Genomic DNA, 22680 nt, shown 5'->3' on the forward strand with positions numbered 1-22680 from the left:
AGGTGCTGCTCCTGGTTCTTCTTATAAGGAATAAAGCAGGGATGCATCTCTTGGCTACAGTGCAATTATGCTAGTAGGAAGCTGACATAAACCCCAAAGAATTAAATGCATGTATTCCCACTAGGATGTCTGCGTTTCTCTTTCCTCTCTTTGCTGCTAATGCTCTGCCCTTCTGTAACCTTCACAATCGTACCCCATCACTTCCCACTCCCAACCACTCCAGGAGATATCCTCAGTTTGTAATACATTTTACCTGCATCCTTCAGCTGTGCCTCCGTTTTTCCAAGAAGAGATGAGCAGCGAGGAAGCAGTAGAAGGTGGAATGGCCACTTTGCACTGTCGGATCAGCAAGGCTTCTGCCCCTATTCAGTGGAAGAAGGGCCATCGCATCCTCACCCCAGGCAGCAAGTACAGCATGAGCCAGGAAGGCTGTGTTGTGGAGCTGGTAGTTCACAATTTAGACTTGAATGACACTGGAGAGTATACCTGTATTTGTGGAAACAAGACCACCACGGCTGCCTTAACAGTGCACGGTAAAGTAATCCTTGGGACTAAGGTTCTCCACACCTTAGACCTGCCCATGTCTCTACTGTTGTAGTCTCCTGTTTGCTTGGGCCTTTGTTTTCCATTGGAAGTAGCTTATATGCTTCTTCCTACTCTTAGAAATGGGAAAGGCAGTGCCTGTTAGTATCTGTACTCCTCAACTCTGCTGGTTCTTCTCACTTTCCTTGCCCTGAGGCAGTGTCCAAGGAAGATGTTTCCATTGTGTTTCACTGACCTGTACCATGCATCCTTTCCTACTGGACTTCAACTAGCTGATTCTTTACTGAATATTCAGCCTCTATATGGTAATTCTTTTACTCTTCAGCACTGCCTCCAGAATTCAAGACTGACCTGAAGGACCTAGAAGCTGTAGAAAGTGGGACAGCTACTCTGCACTGTGAGCTGACCAAACCTGCTGTTGTGGAGTGGAAGAAAGGGCAGGAGGTGCTCAAAGCAAGCAAAAAGTACAAAATGAGTCAAGATGGTGCTGTTGCAAAGCTGATTATCCATGAGCTGGATGAGGAGGATGCTGGAGATTATACCTGTGTGTGTGGAGATCAGCAGACAACAGCCACTTTGACAGTCAATGGTAAAACAAACAAACAAGCTGTATTTTGGTGTTTTACTTTTCATTGTCACTTACAGAGAAGACATGGCTGTGACTTGTAAGGAAAGTGCGTGGAATAGCATAGCCTTTACAGCCTAATAGAGTGATCAGGCAGAAAAAGGGCTATGTGGTGCAGAACGAAATGCATTGTTTCAGTCTCTTACTGTCAGGGTAATTGTAAGCTCTCCTGCAAACGTTCTGCCCTGAAAAGGGATCCAAACGCTTACAAACCTTGCTGATCTCTGGAATATCTCTTCAGCAGTGGGAGAAATATTCTGCCATTTTTCAGTTTTAGGTTGGATGAAGCTAGAACCTTTGTGGCAAGTGTAACTTCTTGAAACTGATTTATTCTTGTCCTGCAGATCTTCCTATTATCTCTCTGGGGAAACAGCTTTGTAGTTTGAATCGAGAGCACTGAGATTTAGAGCCATCTGCAAATAAGCTCCTTTGGCATTTCCATTTTCTTCCTGCTTTCTCTTTTCCAAACCCCAACTGCAGCATGTTGCAAGTTGTATTTCTATTTTATAGCCCTACCAGCACTTTTCAAACAAGAGCTTCAGAATACTGAGGCAGAAGAAGGTGGGACAGTGACCCTGAAGTGTGAGCTTACCAAACCCAAGGCTCCAATAGAGTGGAGGAAAGGAGATGTTACTCTCTACCCTGGCTTGAAATACAAGATGAAGCAGCAAGGCTCCTCTGCAGAATTGGTCATTTATGACTTAGAATTGGATGATTCAGGAAAGTACACCTGTGACTCCGGACATCAGCAGACAACAGCTGCAGTAACTGTACATGGTAGGCAGAGTACTGACCCTTGGCTCAATAGAGATGAAGTGAAAGGAGCACCTTTTAGTACCTCTACAGATATTGATTTGTTTTACTCTCTGCCAGTATATGTTTTCTCCCTCAGTCTGACACATGGTCAGGACAAAGACGTTCTGCTTGCAGCATCTGGAGTGGTTAATCAGCGTCAAAGTAATTTGATATTGTCATGATATCAAAGTGTGATGAGCTCTCCTGCCCTATGAGCACAGAACGTGTGCCTGCATATGGTAATTCAGGAAATGGATAACGAAATAAATTAGGCAGATTGATTCTTTGGGGTTGCTGACTGCTTCGTTAGGCATGAGAGATGCATAATTGAGTGTAATGCCTGATTGGGATGATTACAAATACAACAGCTGGTAGATGGTTTTCTGTAATACATGAATGTACTGTGTTATTAGTGGAGACTTTCTGGATACAACCCACGAGTGCAAACATTTGCATCCACATGTTTTCCTCAGTCCTTTCTGCCATTGCCTGTGTTTTCCCCTCCGTTTATCACTTCGTTGCCAGCTCTTACCATACTGCTGCTGCTTATGTTTTGAATGCTGTCTTGGTCTTCTATAAGTTGGTGGAAGTGTCTAGGGCATGCATGGGGAGGGAGGAATACTCTTAGCTCAATATTGCAAGCTTTCAGACTTTCTTTGAGGAACCAGGGTCCAAGTAGAGGGAGCGTGTCCTGCTGTGTCCTGGTGGTCATTGGCTGAAGCACCCCTAATTGGCACGGAGAGACTTTGATAGGAAAGTCTGACAACTTCAGATGGCACACCAGGCCATGCTGGGATCTGCTCTTTCCTAACTCTTTCCAAACTTCACTGTCTGTCCTCAGCTCTTGTTCATACAGTGCTTCAAGAAAGATGCTGCCAAGAAGGAGAATGGCAGCCCAAGGATTTTGGAATCATTGAATTAGGCTGTTTCAGAAGCACGATGGTAGAATTGGATCGTTTCTGGACTGAACAACTCTTAAAACATTTTCCTTTCAAATTTTGCAGCACTGCCTGTCACATTTAAGCAAATACTCCAAAATAAGGAATCAGAGGAAGGAAGTACAGCTACTTTCTGCTGCGAGCTGTCAAAACCCAATGCTGCAGTGGAATGGAGGAAAGGAGGAGTGGGGCTGCAGCCTGATGAGAAATATGAGATGAGGCAGAGGGAATGCCTGGTAGAGCTCTTAATACATAACCTCCAATTAGAAGATACAGGAGAATACAGCTGTGATACTGGGGATCAGGAAACAAAGGCATCTCTACATGTGAAAGGTATGTGGTGTGAGCTAGCTCAAAAAGCAATAGATTTCATCTGACGCAAACCAACAACTTGAATAGGATTACCTGCCTTTTTTCTTTATAAATATTTCCCAAAGAAAATGGACAAGGATGATACTTTCTTCTTCCAGTAGTGTGAGTCTTGATTTCTAAGAAGAAATACTTTCTGGCTCTACAGTGGAAGAGAAATAAAAGAAAGAGTAATGTCTTAATGTAATATATGAATATTTCATGTGACGTGTGATTTAAGTATTTCAAAAAAGAATTCCTTCCATGTCCTGGAAAGAGAATGACAACAGCTTTCCTGCTCTGTTGAGGCTGTTCATGGAGTTTTCAACTGTTCTACTCCCGAGGTCTTTGTGATGTCAACTGAAGGATAAATTCATTCGAATAATTCAATACTGGGAAAGATTGGAGTCCAGCAATGAAGGAAGGAACCTTTGTTAGTGCTGATGGCTGCTTCTCATGCAGAAATATCTGCTACCACAACCAGGCTTATTAGAAAACGTGGATCTTGCCTCGGAGTGTAGGATTTGCAGAACACAGTATCTTGCTCCACAGGTGTTAGTCTAGCCGTGTTAACCAGGACTTGATTCTGGATTGAATAAAAGCTCCTGTTCTTTGTTGTTTTCATTTTCCTTTAGCCCTACCAGTTCTTTTCAGAAAGGAGCTCAAGGATGAGGAGGTTGAAGAAGGAGCTGCAGTGAAATTCCACTGTGAGCTGACAAAGGATAATGCAACAGTGGAGTGGAGGAAGGGCACCATGGAGATCTTCCCGTGCTCCAAATATGAAATGAGATTATGTGGCTGCACAGCTGAGCTTGTGATCCATAATGCAGAGCCAGAGGATGCTTCTGATTATACGTGTGACACAGGAGACCAGCAGAGCACAGCCATCCTCAGAGTGAATGGTTAGCATTGCACCAAGATGGAACAGAGGATAAAAGGGATTTGTGAAGCTGTGTAGATTACATTTTGTTATTCTCTGGTGACTAATTCCCCCCGAAAAGTAAGATAAAGAGGAAAGGTTTATGAGGTGTCTAGTCATAAACCAGAATACAGAAAAGTGAATCTTCTGGGACAGGTGGACAGAATGGCTATTTAAACCCGTGTAGTTCTTAACTTTTGGCATTCACTGCTGGGTCACTCAGCTCGGTAACTGGTTGTAAGCCATTTACAAAAAAAGCATCTTTAAAATGGACTGTTTTCAATTCTTTTACCGACCTCCCATGAGGATCCTGAGAACAGTATTTTTAGACAAAGCAGAGTAATGTCTGCACATGGTCAGCATTGGTGACATGTCTATGGTTGCGTCTGACATTTGGGTGGAACTTGTGGCTTTCATCTAAGCCACAACATTCCAAATTATGTGTGCTGTGGGCTGAATCCAATCCCGGGAAGAAGATGCTGTCCCAGCGATGGGTGAAATGCATCCCTTTACATGCATCCTAGTAGGTCTTAGATAACAGAACCACAAGCACTGAACTTTCACAACTGCTCACACATCCATGGGATGGATATTCTCTTCTTGTTTCCATCAGATGGGCTGTTTCCATCTGTGTGCACATCATCTGGAAGGATGTTCTGCTGCTCATGTAGGGTCTAGAGGTGATGGTAGAGAAATGAGATGTGCTCAAATCTTTATAACCGCTGTTAGAAGTCAAATATTTATGCTAATTTTAATCAGAAAGTACCATGTTCTGTCCAGTCAAGATCTTTTTTGTGGGAGTTTTCAATATTCAGAGCAGATCATAGAGGATATAATGAAAGATACCCTTGACTCTATTGGGAATAAACACATTTGGGGAATTTTGTCTCCCTGTCTGGATATACAGAACTTAACTATCATATATCCACTTAAAACAAACTTGTTCTGCAGCTTTAGACCTCAAGTGCCTTGTGCTGAGCTGCCCAGACCTGACATTCATACATCCAAGCTAACAGTTCATTACACTCATTGCCTTTTTCACTTTGCAGCCATTAAACCCCATCTGACGCAGCAGCTGAAGAATGAAGAAGTGGAGGTGGGAGGAACAGCTAAGCTGCACTGCGAGATTTCTATAAGCAAAGCAGAAGTAGAGTGGAGTAAAGATGGAGTTGTGCTTCACTCAAGTTCCAAGTATGAAATGTGGCAGCAGGGCACCATCCGTGAGCTGCATGTTCACCACTTGGAGCCTGGTGATGCTGGAGAATATTCCTGCAAGGCTGGAGATGAGACAACCTCTGCAAAGCTGACCGTGAAAGGCAAGAGATACTTACTGGAGCCAAGGGGATTTGGCTTTAAATTCTTTAAAACTTTAAATTGCTAAGATTTGGAAACATCCCTGCTACTGTTATGTTAAGTGCACATAGGGCACAGGAATGGTCTTGTGAAGTAATATGAAATCTTGTTGTCTGTGACTGAAGGGAAGCAAAGAATCCCTTGGTGGGCAGGCGAGGATAATGCAGCTGTAACTTTTGACTCGGGGCTTGAAATGTTTGCTTGGCATGTGAGTAAGCAGATGGTTCACCCCTAGCTTCCAGTCACGTGGCAGCACTACAAGCAGATCTTGCTTTCAGGTTTGATCACTAGTGTGGAACAGTCACCTCTAGCCACTCCACAGGCTCCTCACTGTTACAGATGCTCTGTGTGCTGTGCCCAGCTGCACCATTTTTCATGCAGAGGATGACTTCAGTGGAACAAATGTGTAATCTCTTTGCTGAGTTGAAGACTGCTGCACTGCCCTTTAGTATGTGCACCAGATTCAGGGAGAAGTCCCTGCCTATTGCAGGCTGTCCGTGTGATCATTGCACAGATCTGCAGGTGCCCAGCTGTCCTAGAAGTAGGACTTGAGCAAAACGAAGCACATCCTGTGCACTGATCCAGTGAGCCCTGCAGTGAGTACTGTGCCACCCAGATACTCCAGCCCAGAGAATAAGCAAGCCTTTGCAAAAAGAGAGGGGATCAGTGTTTAACTTTGTTCTGTGAAGATTTCTACAGATGTAACAAATTTCAAAATCCCAACTTTCGAATCTGGCATTCAAGCTTTTTTCATCCAATTACAGTATCAAACATAATTTAAAAAAATAATCAGTACACAGCACATCCCTGAGACAGAGCAAATGATAAAACCACTAACTGAAAAATCACAGAATTGGAGGGGTTGGAAGGGACCTCAAAAGATCATTGAGTCCAACCCCTTGCTAAAGCAGGTATCCTACAATAGGTCACACAAGTAGGTGTCCAGATGGGTCTTAGTATCTCCTTGGAAGGAGACTCCACAACCTCTCTGGGCAATCTGTTCTAGTGCTCTGTCACCCTTACCATAAAGAAGTTCTGCATGTTAGTACTGAACTTCCTACATTCAAGTTTTAGGCCATTGCTCCTTGTCCTATTACTATGCACCACCAAGAAGACCCTGGCCTCATTCATTCACCTCCCACCTCCCCATGTTTATCAGGTTCCTCCCCACTCTTATTTTTCCCAGGCTGAACAGACCCAGGTTACTCAGCCTTTTCTCATACAGGAGATGCTTCAGATCCTTTATCATCTTTGCAGCCCTCTGCTGGACTCTCTCTGGGAGATCCCTGTCTTTTTTGAACTGAGATGCCCAGAATTGGGCACGGTAGTTTAAATGTGGCCCCACCAGGGTAGAATAGAGGGGGAGTATCACCTTCCTTGCCCTGCTGGCCATGCTCTTTTAAGTGCAGCCTGGGATCCCATTGGCCTTCTTGGCCATAGGGGCACACTGCTGTTATCCACCAGGATCCCCAGATCCTTCTCTGCTGAGCTCCTCCCCAGCAGGTCATCCCCCAGCCTTTACTGATTCATGCAGTTATTCCTCCCCAGGTGCAAGACTCTACACTTGTTAAACCTCACCAGGTTCCTCCCTGCCCAACTCTCCAGTCTGGTCAGGTCAAATGGTAATGGTCATAACTACATACACTGAAAGGAATCAAATGACAGAGTTTGTAATGTAATTTGAGAGGCTGGGATATCTTCATCCATGGAGGAAGTCAATAAAACTCAGCTGGATGCAGCACTGAGCAACATGTTGTAAGCTGTCCCTGTTCTGGGCAGTGGCTGGACCAGATTAGTGCCAGATGTCTTCTCCAACCTTTATTATTCTGTGAGAGGTAATGACCTCATGTTGCACCAGGGCAGGTCCATGTTGGATTTAGGAAAAAATTCTCCAAAAGAGTGGACAAGCACTGGCACAGGCTGCCCAGGGAGGTGGTGGAGTCACCATTCCTAGAGGTATTCCAGAACTGTGGAGATTTGGCATTTGGGGAAATAGTCAGTGGGCATGGTGGGGGTGGGTTGATGGTTGGAATTGGTGATTTTAGAGGTCTTTTCTAACTCGAACGATTCTATGATTTGGTCCATATTTTCCATTTTGTATGTTGACTGTTTGCAGAGCCTGATGTGACCATTGTGAGTCACCTAAAGGACCTGGTGGTGTTTGAAGGGGATGATGTCACCTTTCAGTGCCAGGTGTCTCATGAGAATGCAAGGGATGTAGAATGGAAGCTACAGGATGTTGCTCTGCAAAATAATGAAATGAATGAGATCTCAGTGGAGAAAGGAAAGATCCACAAGCTGACACTGAGGAAGGTGACTGAGCAGGACATTGGCACCATCACTTTCCGAGTGGGACCATACACATCCACAGCAGAGCTCACAGTAAAAGGTAAAGCACTTTGTGATGCAGTAAAGATCTGTGAGAACAGGTGACGTTTTGCATTTGCATGTACTAACAAATTTAAGGCCATTGTTCACTTCTTGTTAACTCATGTTAGTAGTGTGCTGGTGCTTCAGAGCACATGTGATAAACTATGGTGTTCTCGTATGCTGTCATCACTATAGATGGAAAGTGGAGAAATCACCAGCATCCTGAAGCTAAGTATTTGTGAGTGGGTTTCATCAGAAATCGATTCACTTCTTTAACCCCACCAAAATATAGAAGTTCAAGTATTTGCTTAACTGTACAGCTGTCATTTTTTAACAGTAGGGAAGCCAAATAAAGGTGATTGTTAATTCCTTCACTGTGCTTGCAATTTCAGTGCCACCTGCAGTCTTTAAGAAGAAATTACAGAACACGGAATTCCAGGAAGAGGAAACAGCCATCCTGCACTGTGAGCTCTCCCAGCCTAATGTTGCCGTGGAGTGGAAGAAGGATGCCCAGGTGATTTCCCCAAGCACCAAATATGAAATCAGACAGGAGGGAACAATCCACACTTTAAAGATTTATCATTTAAAACCAGAAGACTCAGGCAAATACACCTGTGATAATGGGAACGAGCAAACAACAGCCACTTTAACTGTTAAAGGTAGGTTGGTTTGCTTTGTTTTGTTTTTAAGACGAGAAGCTCCTTCCACATTCTTGGCAAAGTAGTAATGAGTGAGTGTTATCTACAATCTTGACTTCAAATTTACTGACACAAAGCAGATGAGTCCTTTTTCTTTCAGAAGTTAAAGTCCTCCTGTCGCAGGCGTAGTAACTTCTTCCGCTATTCTAGACCCAAGGTTTTCTTTATGCTCACTCAGGAAACCAACCCTGGAACTAAATGTAATGATACCATTTTGTTTCTCAGCCACCTTTATTTTTTGAGCTGTGGTCCCAACTGGGCAAAGGTTGCCTAAGATTCAAAGTGCTCAGTATTACCTGGGCTCTCAATTCCAACTGAAGAGCAAGGTACCTAAGGAAGTTCAGTGCCTACAGTCTAAAAAACGAGTTAAATGTGCCAATGTATCCATTTAAAAGAATCTACCCTGCTATAAATACAGTCTTTTCCTGAGCTACAAGATCAGCTAAAATAAAGAGGAGCCAGGAAGTTCTTGTGAAGTGTCATCTTTTGAAATATCTCTTGAGGACATATCGCCTGTGATGGACATGTACTTGCCTGCTCTCACCCCAAATCCAGGATGCAGTGATACCAGAACATTGGTATTGTAAGCCCATCCTCTGACAGTGACTGTCCGTCTGTACTTCTATGTATGGTCACAGCCGTTCCAGCACTCTTCAAAAAGAAACTCCAAAACCAGAAAGCTGAGGAAGGTTCTACAGTCATCCTTCATGCTGAACTCTCCAAACTCGATGTACCAGTGAGGTGGAAAAAAGGGTCAGTCTTGCTCCAGGCCAGCAACAAGTATGAAGCAGATGGGCTCTGCTGTGGAGCTACTCATCCATGATCCACAGCTAAAGGATGCTGGAGACTACACCTGTGATTCTGGCAATGAGCAAACTATGGCATCCTTGGTAGCGAAAGGTGAAACGAGCTTTCACTTCACCTTTTGGGGAACTCTAGGTTAATTTAGGAATTCTGTATCTAAGATTTAGGAACACTGTCACAGAGAGTTTGTTCCTTTTTTTTTTTTTTTTGTGATGAGGGCTTCTCATTCAACAGCGATGCAGTTGGCAGACCAGGTCTTCACAAAACTTGTCTCTCAAGACATTATCTCTGTTCTTCTTTTTCCTTTCTTGGTTCTTAAGAGTCATTGGACTGCAGGAGTTAGCTGCACAATGGGATGCCCTTCCTGCAAATGCAACTGTACAAAAATCTGACTCAAGCCATTGCCTAACTGTCCCATGGAATACATCATCCATTCCTATGCCATCTACAAGCACCTTCATGCCTCTCTCTTCATATATACATCACTCAGTTCCTATGAATTAACTGTGTGTTTTAGGATCCCCTAACTTTGTAAATCTCAGTTCAGCAATTTCTGTGGAGCTACCACGGTTCTTCTGTGCAACTGGGCTCAAGGAACACAACTACTACACACTGTATGTATATCAACCCACCAAAGCTCTGTCTGAACCCACCAGTGTTTACACCTGGGTCCAGTTTTCAAACGAAAGGCTTTATATCACAATCTTTATCCATGCAACCTTCTGTATAGCCAAGAACTTGGATATCAGGGGTAGGCAATTGAGTTGTGGCTTTGACGTGCTCTTGGAGATGCATGCACTTAGATGCTCAAGAGTCGACAACTGTGGCCACTCCACTGTAAAGTGAAATTTATTCCCAGAGGTGGTCAATATGCACAGTGTCCTCTGGGGAGTGCAGAGTGCTTAGTGCTCCTGGAAATCTAGTGCTTTTTCATCATTCCTCTTTTGTGTCTTCAGGTCATTGATATTTAATCAAGTTTGTAATGGCCCGGCAGTTTCACTAAATGCAGTCAACAATGAAACTGTATTTTTCCTCTGATTTCTCTTGGTTTAGCTTTGCCAGTAATTGTCACAAAACCACTCCAGAACCAGCAAGCTGAAGAAGGTGGCACCATCACTTTGAGCTGTGAAATCTCAAAATCAAATGCCACTGTGCAGTGGAAGAAGGCTGGGAAAGTGCTGCAACCCAGTGATAAATACAAGATGCACCAAGCTGGCTCCGTGGCTGAGCTGACGATTCTCAACTTGAGTGAAGCTGATGCTGGGGAGTACACGTGTGATACAGGGGACCAGCAAACCACTGCAGCTGTGCACGTGAAAGGTAGGACTTCGTGTGGGGAAGAGCTGAACAGAGCTCATTACTGAGGCACTAATGTGTGATTAGGAAATTTGACAGCTAGACATTGTCCTGTGCCCAAACTGAGTCATAGGGATTTTGGAGAGAAGGTTGATTTCAAGGGAACGGAGACGGTTGTTTCTAGGGAGTCAGAAACAGGTCTTTAATCATGACCTTGTGGTTTTATGTTAACATCATCCACTCAAATCTATTGACAGTGTTTTCACAATACATATATTGTCTTATAAATGTAATGTGTCTTGTGGGTATTAGTTCTTTCAAATAATGCAGTACTGTCAAGAATGAGTATAACATGATGTTTAAAGTGGAAAAATAGGAAGCATCACTTGAACATAGCTATTAAACTTTGTTGACCTTTCCATAAAGAACCAGCAGCAACCATAGTGGAGATGCTGAAGGACGTCACTTCATATGAAGGGGAAGATGCAGTCTTTGAATGCAGACTGTCCCAGGAAACAACTCAGGATGCTCAGTGGTTCCTGGGGGATGTTCCCCTGCAATCCAATGAAATGAACGAGATCAAAGTCCAAGGGACACGTCACACTTTGATCCTGAAGAAGGTGACTCTAGAAGACTGTGGACCCATCAGCTTCAAAGTTGGGCAGCATACCACAGGAGCACAGCTAACAGTCCAAGGTGAGCTACTTACCAAACAGAAGGATTTAAAAAGTACTGGTAAGCACTGTCAGTGTTGCCTTAGCTTTTGGAGAAGTGTTTTTTGGAGGAAGGGTCTCTGCAAATCTTGGGAGATTCATCTAACACGGTTTGGGCATTTTAGAGTTTGAAATGACTGGCTCAGGTGTGCATTTCTGACCTTTTTATAGTCTATGGAGTGAAGCAGGAATCCTTTGAGGGCTAGTCAACCTACCCCAAACAAGCATCTAAGATACATTAAAATCAACACTGAAGAACACCGAGAATAGTTTCTGAATTCATTTCCTACTTGTCATGTTTTCAGATCTTTGCCCTGAAAACAAAACCCTTCAGTTATTCTGATTTGGAAAGGTTGGCCGTGTCAGTGCCTTATCTTGTTTGTTCCTCTTCCATCTGGTTCCAAATGCAGCTGTCACATAATCACAGGGGTTGGAAGGGACCTCGAGTCCAACCCCAGAAAAGCAGTAGGTTGCACAGGAAAACATCCAGGCAGGTTTTGAACATCTGCAGAGGAGACCATAAGCGTACAGTTCCGATCTCAGGGCAGTGCTGGATTCCACACGTGCAGCAGTGTTTGCATCTCTTCTCTGCAGCTGCTCCAGTCACCTTTGTGAAGGCTCTCCACAGCCTGGAGCTGCAGGAGGGTGGCACAGCCCACTTGTGCTGTGAGGTGTCCCGGTCTGATGTCCCCGTGCAATGGAAGAAAGGCACATCTGTCATTCACTCCAGCCAGAAGTGCAGCATCAAGCAGGATGGGAACGTGCACACGTTGGTCATTCACGATTTGGACTGTGGGGACTCAGGAGAATACAGCTGTCACACAGCTGATGGGAAGACCACTGCCAGGCTAGAAGTTAAAGGTATGATTTCCTCTTTGCTCAGCAGCTCTGAGACAGCAGCTGAAAGAATACCTTGTGCTTTTTGGAGCATCCTAGTATGAGAAAAGCACTGAGGCTCTGGAATAAGTGGAACAGAGGCCACAAAGTTTGTCATGGGACTGGAGAAGGTGAAGTATAAGGAGAGGCAGCTGGGTTTATTCAGCTTGAGGAAAAGAAGGTTGAAGTGGGACCTCGTAGTTGTCTGCAAATGTCTGTTGGGGGTCTACAGAGAGGAGAGAGACAGACTTTTATTAGAGTGTGCAACAAACTGATGAGAGACAAAAAGCACAAGTTAATCAAGAGAAATTGAGATTAGGGAAGTAAAACACCTTTTATGATGAGGGGTAGTCAGATGATGGAGCGGTGACACAGAGAGGTGGAGGAATTCCCTCAGAGGTTCCTCCAGCCTTAACCATTCCCTAATTGATCCTTTCCTGCATGATCTGAAATTGTTCTTGAAATGGTGCAGTTTTGGGTCAGCAGGATTGTATTGTTTGAGAACTTCTATCCGTTCTATCATCTTATTTTTGGATGAAAAAGCATTTGGGCTTCAAAAAGGATTATTGAAATTAGTTGGGAACATTTAGGATATAGGGAAAGAAATGCAGCTCGTGTAGAATTGGATTTTTTTCCCGCTGGTTAACTCTAACCCTTCTCCTCCTCTGTCTGGCTTGGAAGTAGACATCCCTCTTACCCAGGTAAACAAAGCCAGAATGGCACTACTGCTCCGGTTCTTACCAGTACCGTGTCAACAAAACAGTCCTCTATTTTCTGTCTGTGTTTTGCCTGTTTGTTCTCTTTGTGCCGCTCCCCCCTTGAAGCCCTCCCTGTGCTTTTCAAACACCCGCTGAAAAATGAGGAGGTGGAGGAAGGGCGCACTGCCGTGTTGCACTGTGAGCTGACGAAGCCCAACACACCTGTGGAGTGGAGGAAAGGAGATACGGTGCTGCACTCAGGTGACAAGTATGAGATCCGGCAAGAGGGGACACGTGTCGAGCTCTTCATCTATGATGCTGAGGCTCAGGATGCGGGTGATTACACGTGTGACTCAGGGGATCAACAGACCACTGCATCGTTGCGAGTCAAAGGTAGGTCAAGCCTTGCTGGAAGGCAGAAAAGCTGTGGCTGCCTTCTATAGAACTGAAATCATAGAATCACCAAGGTTGGAAAAGGCCTCCAAAGTCACCCAGTCAAACCACCTGTCTGTCACCAATATTCGTCACTAATGGAAATTTAATCACTGACAATCTGTGTTTGTGAATTCAAAGTACAGAAAAGGTTTTGATCCTAAATCTACTCTTTAAAGAAGAATGCAGGCCCATTTTAAGTGAAGCTGTTATAGCTATTTGTGCCTAAGCTGCACTAGATCTGTGGCTTTGTGTCTTTTTCTAATGGCTATTCTTCTGGATTGTATAGTTTTATTCAATTTATACTGAGTGCTGTGTATTCTAACTCGGGCAACGTGATCGTGCTTTTAGATCCCGAGCTTAGCACCACCTAACCAGTGTTCTGCACTACAAGAAAAAACATTGAGATGCTGGAGAATGTCCATGGCAGGGCATGACAACTGTGAAGGGTTTGGAGCACAGTCCTATGGGGAGCAGCTGAGGGAAATGTGACTCAGGCTGGAGAAGAGGAGGCTCCAGGGAGCCCTTATCACTCTCTAGAACACTGAAAAGAAATTATAGTGAGGTAGGGGTCGGTCTCTTCTCCCAGGTAACAGTGATAGAATGAGAAGTGAAGGCCTCAAGTGATGGCACCATGGAAGGTTCAGGTTGGATATTAGGAACAACTTCTCCCAAAGAGTGGTAATGTGTTGTCACAGGCTGCCCAGGGAGGCGTTCCAGAACCATGGAGATGTGGCACTCAAGGATGTGGCAGTGGGCATGGTGGGGGTTGGACTTGGGGATCTTAGAGGTCTTTTCCAACCTGACTGACTTTATGATTCTTCTCAGTATGTCGTTTCAGTGATGAAATGTCCAAATGCTGCTATTGGTAGTTTTTTTCCTCTAATTGTTTACAGTGAATATTGTGGGTATGTACAGGTGAAACCCCTTACCTCAGCCCATGACCTCTGCCAGTCCTATACTGAGCAGTGGTCATCTTCACATCATCAGTGTCCAGGGCACAATCCCAAAGCCCTGCTCTGGGCTTGGTATTGTCCTCAGGGAGCTGTGGTTCAGAAAGGTGGGGGATGCCAAGCTGCAGAAAACTGCATGCAAGTCCCTCACCTCTGGGCACAGTCACTGTTGAGACTGCTTCTCCACTGCAGTACTACCCGTGCTGTTTAAGGAAGAGCTGAAAAATGTGGAGTCTGAAGAAGGGGGAACAGCTATCTTGCACTGTGAGATTTCCAAGCCAGATGCTCCCGTTGAGTGGAGAAAAAGAGGGGTGATCATTCAGCCCAGTGAGAAGTACGAAATGAAGCTGAAGGGCTGCACTGCAGAGCTGATCATCCACGGCGTGGAGCTCGATGACTGTGGGGACTACACCTGTAGCACTGGAGATGAGATCACCACAGGTTCTGTGTATGTGCAAGGTAAGATGGAGGCTGGTGGGAGTGCCTTGGTTTTGCTGCCTGAATTTTTTACTCCACAATCTTTGGCAGTAACTGTCCAAACTTGTCTCAGATGCAAACCAGTGGAATTCAATTATTTTTGTCCCTGATTTAGGTGACAATACAAACATTTATTTTCAAGTTCAGATCTGATTAGTGCTTATAAATTACCACAATTCAGGGCAGTGACTGCAATGTGCACCAAAGGAGATGGTGGTGCTGCTTAAAAATCATTTGGCTGGACCAACTATTACACAAAAAATTGAATATCTGATGTTGTTCAGTATGGCTTCTATCATTGCTGATATCTGTTTTACATTTTTAGTATACTGAACATAAATATCCCATTTAAATGTTAAGCTTCCTATTCACCTCACACCACCTACAAATGTTGGTGCAGATGGCTGCAACACACAGGAACTCCTCATGGGACATTGCCCTTGCAATGAAACAGCATTTGCAGACATTCATGTTACCCTAAATGTGGTAAGGTAAAAGGTGGGTGAAGGGTAGAAGAAAAATTAAGCTTATTTTTAAGCCTGGAACAGCATTACAACTTTAATTCTCCTGGACAACGCGCACTGTTGCTTCGGTTAATTCTACAGGAAGGAACTTGTGTATGTTTATGCTTTTCTTTTCCTTTGGCACCTTCTCTTGCTCTGTTATGCAGAAGAAGAAGCAGTCATAGTTTCTGGTTTAAAGAACACAGACGTCTTTGTGGGTGAGTCGGCCACTTTCACCTGCGAGCTGTCGCACCCAGGCGTGAAGAACGTGCAGTGGTGGCTCGATGGATCTCCCCTTCACAACAACTTTGTGACTGAAATCTCTGAGCAGGACGGGATAATCCACACTTTAACCCTAAATGATGTGGCGTGCCACGACTCAGGCACTGTCACCTTCAGAGCTGGCTCTCTTATATCTTCAGCTAAATTATTAGTCAAAGGTATTTCGTTGTTAGAAAGACAGAGATGGCCACCTCTGGAATTGCTCAGTGTGCAAGTGCTTCTGCCTTCCTGGCTACCCTTACTAAATCTCTCCACAATTTCCCTGTGGCACAATAGTCCCACAGCTCTGTGCTTCAGCAGGGCAGCCAAACTCACTGCAGAAGTCTTGTAGGTACAACCACATCAACGCTTCAATGGTTGAGGTGAGGAAGGGTTGCAGGGCCAGGACTACTTCTTGTACTGGACATCTCAATAGAGCTGAACCAATACAGGAGAAGAAACTGTGCTTTCACCTCAGTGGTAGTGCCTGATTTTTTTCATCTCCCTTCAACTTCTTTCCTTATAATACCACAATTAACCAAGACAAGGCCTTGTGCTCATATGCTGATGGCTTCAGAGCTCACTCTTGAAACCAGATGGTATATGACATTGCTGCATCACAATGGCAAAGTGGGCCACGTTTGTTGATTGCCAGAATACTAATGGTCATCATTGTACTAGCAAAGTCTTGTCTGTTGGATGAATGTTGTTTCTTATTTGGTAAGGGTAGCCACAAACTGCAAATAACACTGAGCTCCAGACTTCATGGTAAAGCAAGCAAGCTGCTTCCTGTTCAGTCCTTTTACAGCCATTGGGAAAAGTTGGGTGTTTTTTTTTTTTTTTTGAAAAAGTAACACTTATTCCTCACTTGGAAATGGGGTTTTTATATAAAGAGAGAGAAGGCGTTAGATGTTCTTTATTAAAATCTACTCTCATGCTGTAACTGTTCACCATAATGATCCACAATTTGGCACTGAATCAGAGATTGGTGTCTCCTTCTCTGTCTAATGGTGACCCTTGTGCATTCAGAAAATTTGCCTCCATGCAGTGATAAAATGCCAAATTATTTGTTTCTAGCATCAGAATAGTGCAGCATCGATGCGGTGTGTAAAGCCCTGTCCATGTAAATAGATTCTGAGTTTTACATTTCCACAGGCAAAATGTGGTTCCAGGCTCTGTAGGCGAAGAACTCCACTGGGCATAAAGCATAAAATAAAATCAAGTATCAATCAATTAGGTATTCTATTCAGCCAAATAAGGCGCTCCAGAGAAATTTTAATTTCACGTAATCACTGAATTTTTCATGTTGGAACCTTTGGAGATTATCTCATCCAAGCCCATAGCTCATGCCTGCTAAACATGTGGATACTTTGTGCTTATTAAGGCAAAATTTCTTTAATGTAAACATGAATCCTGGTAGCATATGACTGTAACTGGATTAGGATGAAGTAGGTTTTAAAACACCCCTGCTACACTGCGCTCAATAGGACAGTAAAAACTAGTCAAATTCTAACCATGCTTTTATAACAGCCAACTTCCTACACTTAATTTTGGGCAGAAATATAGAAACAGATCTGTCGTCAGACTATCACTGTCCTAGAACTGCATTCACTCAGTGACCCATAATGAAGAAACATTTGTGTATACGCAGGGGGAAATGAGAAAAGGCTGAGAGCTGCCTCCTCCTGACCTCCTTGGGCCGGGTGAGGATCACAGAGCCTGCTGCAGCCTTTTGGCTCCTATGGCCCTAGGGAGCTTCCTGCTGTTGGGGCTGCCAGGGGTTTAGCCCAGTGGTGGGATGTTGCCACTGGAACTGGGACTCCTTCCTTCTTCAAGACCACAGGTGACATTTGCTGTGAGGAGAGTGCTGTGAAATGGGATGGTAGTGTATTCCTCCATTTGCAGTCACACCTTCTTGCTTCTTCATACCTGGTGTAACAAAACATCTCCAGGCTCTGCCATGGACGCCTTCTCTCCATTTGCACACTTGCAGACACAGTGAATGGTGGAGGGAGATTTAGAGAGGAGGATCAAGGCTTGGAAGAAGTTTCTAAGAGACGTTAGTAAAACAGTCTTTGCTTCCCAAAGTCTTCCAGTAACACACCAAACCCTCCACCTGATTCACCAGTTTCAATGGGAGCATTCAGACAGAGTTGCAGTGTGGTTTATTCTAGCTGATCTGTGATCAGAAGAACAATTTGGAAGTAAAGGACAGTTATTAGCCTTCTCTGACATCTTTTTATGCTGAGCTGCACTATCGGTAGCCCTACCAAGTTTTTAAAGGCGTTGATGTGATCCTGCTGAGAAGGATGCTGCAAAGAGACTGTACTGTTCAGATTTCATTAGGGTTTTTCCTTTCAGCATATCAATTGCAGTTGTATGCAGGTGATCCAATTTGACATCTTGGGAGATACTCCTGGGCTGCTTTGTAAGCTCACAATGTTTGAAGGTTGGATTTACTCTGCTTCTCCGAGAAGCAGAAATACTCTTTTAAAAGAAAGGCTCTGAATGTTTAAAACCAACCCCCATCTTCAGAAGAGCTGCTCATCCAGCTGCTCCCTGGAGCATTTTGTTTGGATTGGAGAATTTTTGGGGCTCTCAAATTGAGATTGCGGTTGAGTGGTTGATGGGGGAGAGTTCAATAGGTTCACATAGTTGAGTCTCTAGAACAGCTGCTGTGTAGAGCAAAATATTATCCTTTTTCTCCAAATTACATCTCTCACTGGCACATGACAGGAATGAATATTTGCATTTGTGCATTGCATTTCTGTTCAGTGAGTGGTTGCAGCCTGCTCCAGAAGGAGCTTCCAGTAGGGTTCATGGCACTGAGAGATCACGTACCGCAGGGAACACCTCACTGCAGCCCACCTACTGCTCTTTCTGTCTCAGATTTGCACTCCTGCCATGTTGAGGGAAGCACAAATGTTTCACACCCTATGTGAAACCTCTCACCTGGAGCATCTCAGCAGTGCTGGGAGGAAAATTAGAACTGGAGGGGATCTTGGAGTCGAGGCAGTGTGTAAAACCCAAACTCTGCACAGAAGTTCATATTTGGGATGGTCAAAGTGCAGGCTGGTGGTCCATTGCCCATTGTGACAGTTAAATTTTAACGTGCCAGTTTTGCTTCAATCCTGCTTGATGCTGACACGAGCACAGACTAAACTGCTCATGCCCAGTGTGTCCAGACAGCTTCCTGCTTGCACTTTCACTCTGCTTGCTTCCCATGGGCTCTGTGCTTGTCAAAAGTCTCTAAGTTGCCATTTCCACGAGGATCCACTAATGCATGTCCTTCCTGACGTGTTGGTTGACAGATCCAACCATTGAAGTGGTCAGTCCCATGCAGGATATAACTGTTGATGAAGATGGCACAGCAGAGTTCATATGCCAGTATTCTAGGCCAGTGCACGCCATATGGAAGAAAAATGATCAGGAAATACTTGCAGATGGGCAGCGAGTGATTATCGATCAGGACTGGAATGTAAGCATGCTAAAAATTAAACCCACGGTACCAGAAGACAGTGGCGTCTATTCTTGTGAAGCTGAAGGCACTAAAGTGATGGCTGCACTTGACGTTCAAGGTGAGGTCTTCCAGCCAAAGAGGAAGACTATCATGGTTTCCAACTAAGAGGTGGAAAAATCATGGCAGCATCTCTCAATAAGTGACACGTTTGAATCTTTTGTGTTCGTGCCAGTGCTGATAACGATGCTGAAAGTAGCTAGGAGTTATTGGGAACTGAATATGAAACTGCAGCATTTCACTGGAGCTTAGTTCTAATTAATGCTCACTTATTACACCACTTACACGTCATACCTCTTCCACATGGAACTGGATTTGGCTGCCACATCAGCACTATGGAATGCCTCCTGCTGAATTGTTGTGAACTTACCAATATAATGTTGGTCCAAAAGAATAATAATCACATTTTCTGTGCTCTTACAGAATGCTTTTTACACACGAATAGCATCAAATTCATTTTTATTTCCAACTTAGCTAAAATAGCTTGGGATTTTACTTATTTCAAATACTGATCACTCAGGAAACACCTTCCCACTTGTAATCAGCATTTGTAAGGATCCTGAGGATCAGCAGATAAAATTAAGAGTAGGTTTATGATTTGATGTTGATGTCTGTTAGTTTTTTCCTGTTGTTTGCACATGGAATTTTTGTTTTCAGTCACCAAGTGAATTAACTCAATCAGCAAGTATAAGGGTTCAGATCTGATTTCTGAACTGTTGTGTTTTGTTTATAAAAATTATGCCTTCTTGTCTAATTAGAGTTGTGAATGCAGAACTTCAGGCTGTTATTAACTGTAGCATTTTCTACGTTGATGAACTTTCCATTTTGGGGCTAAAAAAGTATTAATGAATATTATCTAAAAGCAACCAGAGGAGGTAGGATCTGCAGTTATCTGCTTTTCATAGTTAGGGAACGTAGTGCTCTGAAAAGGCACAAAGAAAAGGCTTGGATTGGTCCTAACGAAATTATATTCTCTCCAAGGTTTACAAAACCCTCATTGTTCTCCAGAAGTATGAATATTGTAAAATACAAGAATGCTTTAATAGCTCATGCCTTTTTCTGCTATCGAATGAGTAAATCAGCATTATTTTTTACTTTGTGTAGAAGAGTTCTAATGTCTCAGGGTGTTGGTTTATGTTGTAGATGGTGCTGCGCATTGTATGATATCTGTGTAAATCGTATCTACCTAACTGCATTCCCACTGCTGTGCATATCACTTACTTGTTAGTCTAACAGAAATTACATTTACAAGCACCAGCCTGTGCTTAATTTGGCATCAGGCTGGTTGTTTACCTACGAAGGCCAACAGATGCATGCAGAGACTGCAGGCAAATGGAGCCTGTAGACACAGGCACGTTTCTGACCACACAATTAACTGCACATGCATGAGAAAATAAATCTAATCTGTTGCCACCGGGCCTTAGTAATGATTCAGAAACTTACAGTTGAAAATCCTGTTAATATAGATTTTAATTCTGTGTGTGTTTCCAAGAGGCAGGCATGCAAAATGTGTTGTTAACTCAGTTTTTTTGCCAGCTGTAATACTCTCTTGTATAGCTTTGCATGAGAGGGAGTAAGGCTGCACCATGAGAAGTCATTTGGTTGACATCTCCCCAGTTCTGATGGCAGTTATACTGCCTGGGAGATTGTGAGAAACTTTTCCTCTTGTGAGACTGAAGAAATTTGATTATGCTTTATCTTCCTGAGCTGTCCCTTCCTATCAACTGTTCGACTGGTTCATAGGAACACTAACATTTTTTGTCTTTATTCGCAGAAACAAAAGTCAGGTTTCTGGAGGAAGCCTAGATGAAATGAGGACCCATAGATTTATCATTATTTTAAAAAAATCTCAGTAGCTACAAAGGTTTTATATATAGTATTGTGTTAGAAACTGGTGGAAAAATAACAGCTAAGTAGTTGGACTTGATGATCCCTGTGGGTCCCTTCCAACTCAGGTTATTCTATGATTCCATACTAAGCCTTCAAGCACAGTCTATCTCATCCCACCCTTTCCATCAGCTTTCCAGCAGTGGGAATCATCCGATGATCCAAGGCTTGTTGATACTCAGATGCACGCAGCAGGCAATTAATGCTGTTGGTTTTCCTTCCTTGCTAGCCAAGAACAGCATTGTCCAGGGCCTGGAGAACGTGGAAGCAGTGGAAGGAGGGGAAGCCCTGTTTGAATGCTACCTTTCCAAGCCCGAGTGCTACAACTACAACTGGCTGATTGATGACGAGCCTGCCAAAACTACAGAAAACACAGAGATGGTTTACTTTGAAAATGGGCGCAGGCATCTGCTGCTGCTGAAGAACCTCACTCTGCAGGACAACTGCAGGGTGACTTTTATGTGCAGTGATGCAGTGACCTCAGCCTTCCTCACGGTGAAAGGTAACTGCTAGACTTGCATGGGGAATCTTACCTTTCTGATAGGGGAGGGCAAATGAGTCAGGAATGTGTTATGGATGGCAGAGAGGAAGTTCCTTTAGGTATTTCCATTGTATTTTTCTGCTACTTGGAAAAGAAAGGCATTGCTTGGTTGGATTTTGCAAGTTTTGTGAAGCTTCAGCCAACAAGGATGTACCATTTGTTCGGGTGCTATATGTAGCCTCCATTTTAATGATCTCCCTGTTCTTCAAGGCCTGACTGTCCAGAGATTCAATATGAATATCCACCTCTCTTACCTCTATTTGTTTCTGTGACTGAGGGTCTGATTATCTGTTTTCCTCTGCAGGATGGCGTCTGCAGATCTTGCAGCCTCTCACGGATGTGGAAGTCTCTCCAGGGCAGAAAGCTACGTTCAGCTGTGCTCTAAGTGAAGCTGTGCCAATTAATGAAGTTACCTGGTATTTTAATGATATAGAGATCCAACCAGATGAGGACTGGGAGGTACAAGCAGATGGAAACACATACAAACTTATTCTGAATAAAGCCCAACCGCATCATTCAGGAGAGGTGACGTTTGCTTCCAGGGAAGCAATTGCATCAGCCAAGTTATCTGTGCTAGGTAAGTCCGTTTGTTGCCCATGTCTGTCCTTCTAGCCCAGCAACACTAGAAATGGAATCTCCTTTGGAACTGAGCTACAACCTCAAATTTTCTAATCTTTGTACTCATTTTTTCTCTTTGCCTTCTGTGTCCCAAGGTAGCTATCTTAATCTAAGAAGGTGCTGCAGGGCAACTTGCTCTCTGACCAGCAATAATTGAGCCCATCAGAAGAAAATGAGATCAGGCCAGTGATGGTAGAGATGTTCACTGCTTCCTTTCACTGTAATCTTTTTTTTAAAACATAACACAGTCGCATGGAAGTCAGTTTACACAGAGTTCAACACCACCCTCAGCAAACATGTGGATATAGGGGGCAGTTGTGCTAGAATGCATACGGAAAAAATAGTAGGGGCAGAAGAGAACCCTTTGAAATCTGCTGATCTACTCCAGCACAAAGGCCTGAAACAGTACTGAAATACTGAAATACTGAAACAATATTTCAGATTACTGAGCTGCATGTTGCAGTCTTCTTATGGAATTCAGCCACATGACATCCACCTCAAGCTTCAGAGATAGG

The 22680-nt window shown here is 43.8% G+C and overlaps 1 protein-coding gene across 1 annotated transcript in view; it reads left to right on the forward strand.

Moving 5' to 3' along the window:
• Nucleotides 1-22680, forward strand: part of OBSCN (obscurin, cytoskeletal calmodulin and titin-interacting RhoGEF) — a 175186-nt gene that overhangs the window by 89812 nt on the left and 62694 nt on the right. The window contains exons 55-71 of the mRNA XM_090143262.1: nucleotides 267-533; nucleotides 869-1132; nucleotides 1679-1945; nucleotides 2968-3234; nucleotides 3885-4151; nucleotides 5218-5484; nucleotides 7638-7910; nucleotides 8284-8550; nucleotides 10447-10713; nucleotides 11116-11385; nucleotides 11997-12263; nucleotides 13103-13369; nucleotides 14554-14820; nucleotides 15509-15781; nucleotides 18914-19180; nucleotides 21236-21508; nucleotides 21852-22124. Of these exons, the coding sequence (XP_089999388.1) occupies nucleotides 267-533; nucleotides 869-1132; nucleotides 1679-1945; nucleotides 2968-3234; nucleotides 3885-4151; nucleotides 5218-5484; nucleotides 7638-7910; nucleotides 8284-8550; nucleotides 10447-10713; nucleotides 11116-11385; nucleotides 11997-12263; nucleotides 13103-13369; nucleotides 14554-14820; nucleotides 15509-15781; nucleotides 18914-19180; nucleotides 21236-21508; nucleotides 21852-22124 (4563 nt within the window). The remainder of the gene's footprint in view (nucleotides 1-266; nucleotides 534-868; nucleotides 1133-1678; nucleotides 1946-2967; nucleotides 3235-3884; nucleotides 4152-5217; nucleotides 5485-7637; nucleotides 7911-8283; nucleotides 8551-10446; nucleotides 10714-11115; nucleotides 11386-11996; nucleotides 12264-13102; nucleotides 13370-14553; nucleotides 14821-15508; nucleotides 15782-18913; nucleotides 19181-21235; nucleotides 21509-21851; nucleotides 22125-22680) is intronic.

Source organism: Phasianus colchicus, chromosome 6, assembly GCF_987193195.1.
Source record: "Phasianus colchicus chromosome 6, bPhaCol1.hap1.1, whole genome shotgun sequence".
NCBI classification, from domain to species: Eukaryota; Metazoa; Chordata; class Aves; order Galliformes; family Phasianidae; genus Phasianus; species Phasianus colchicus.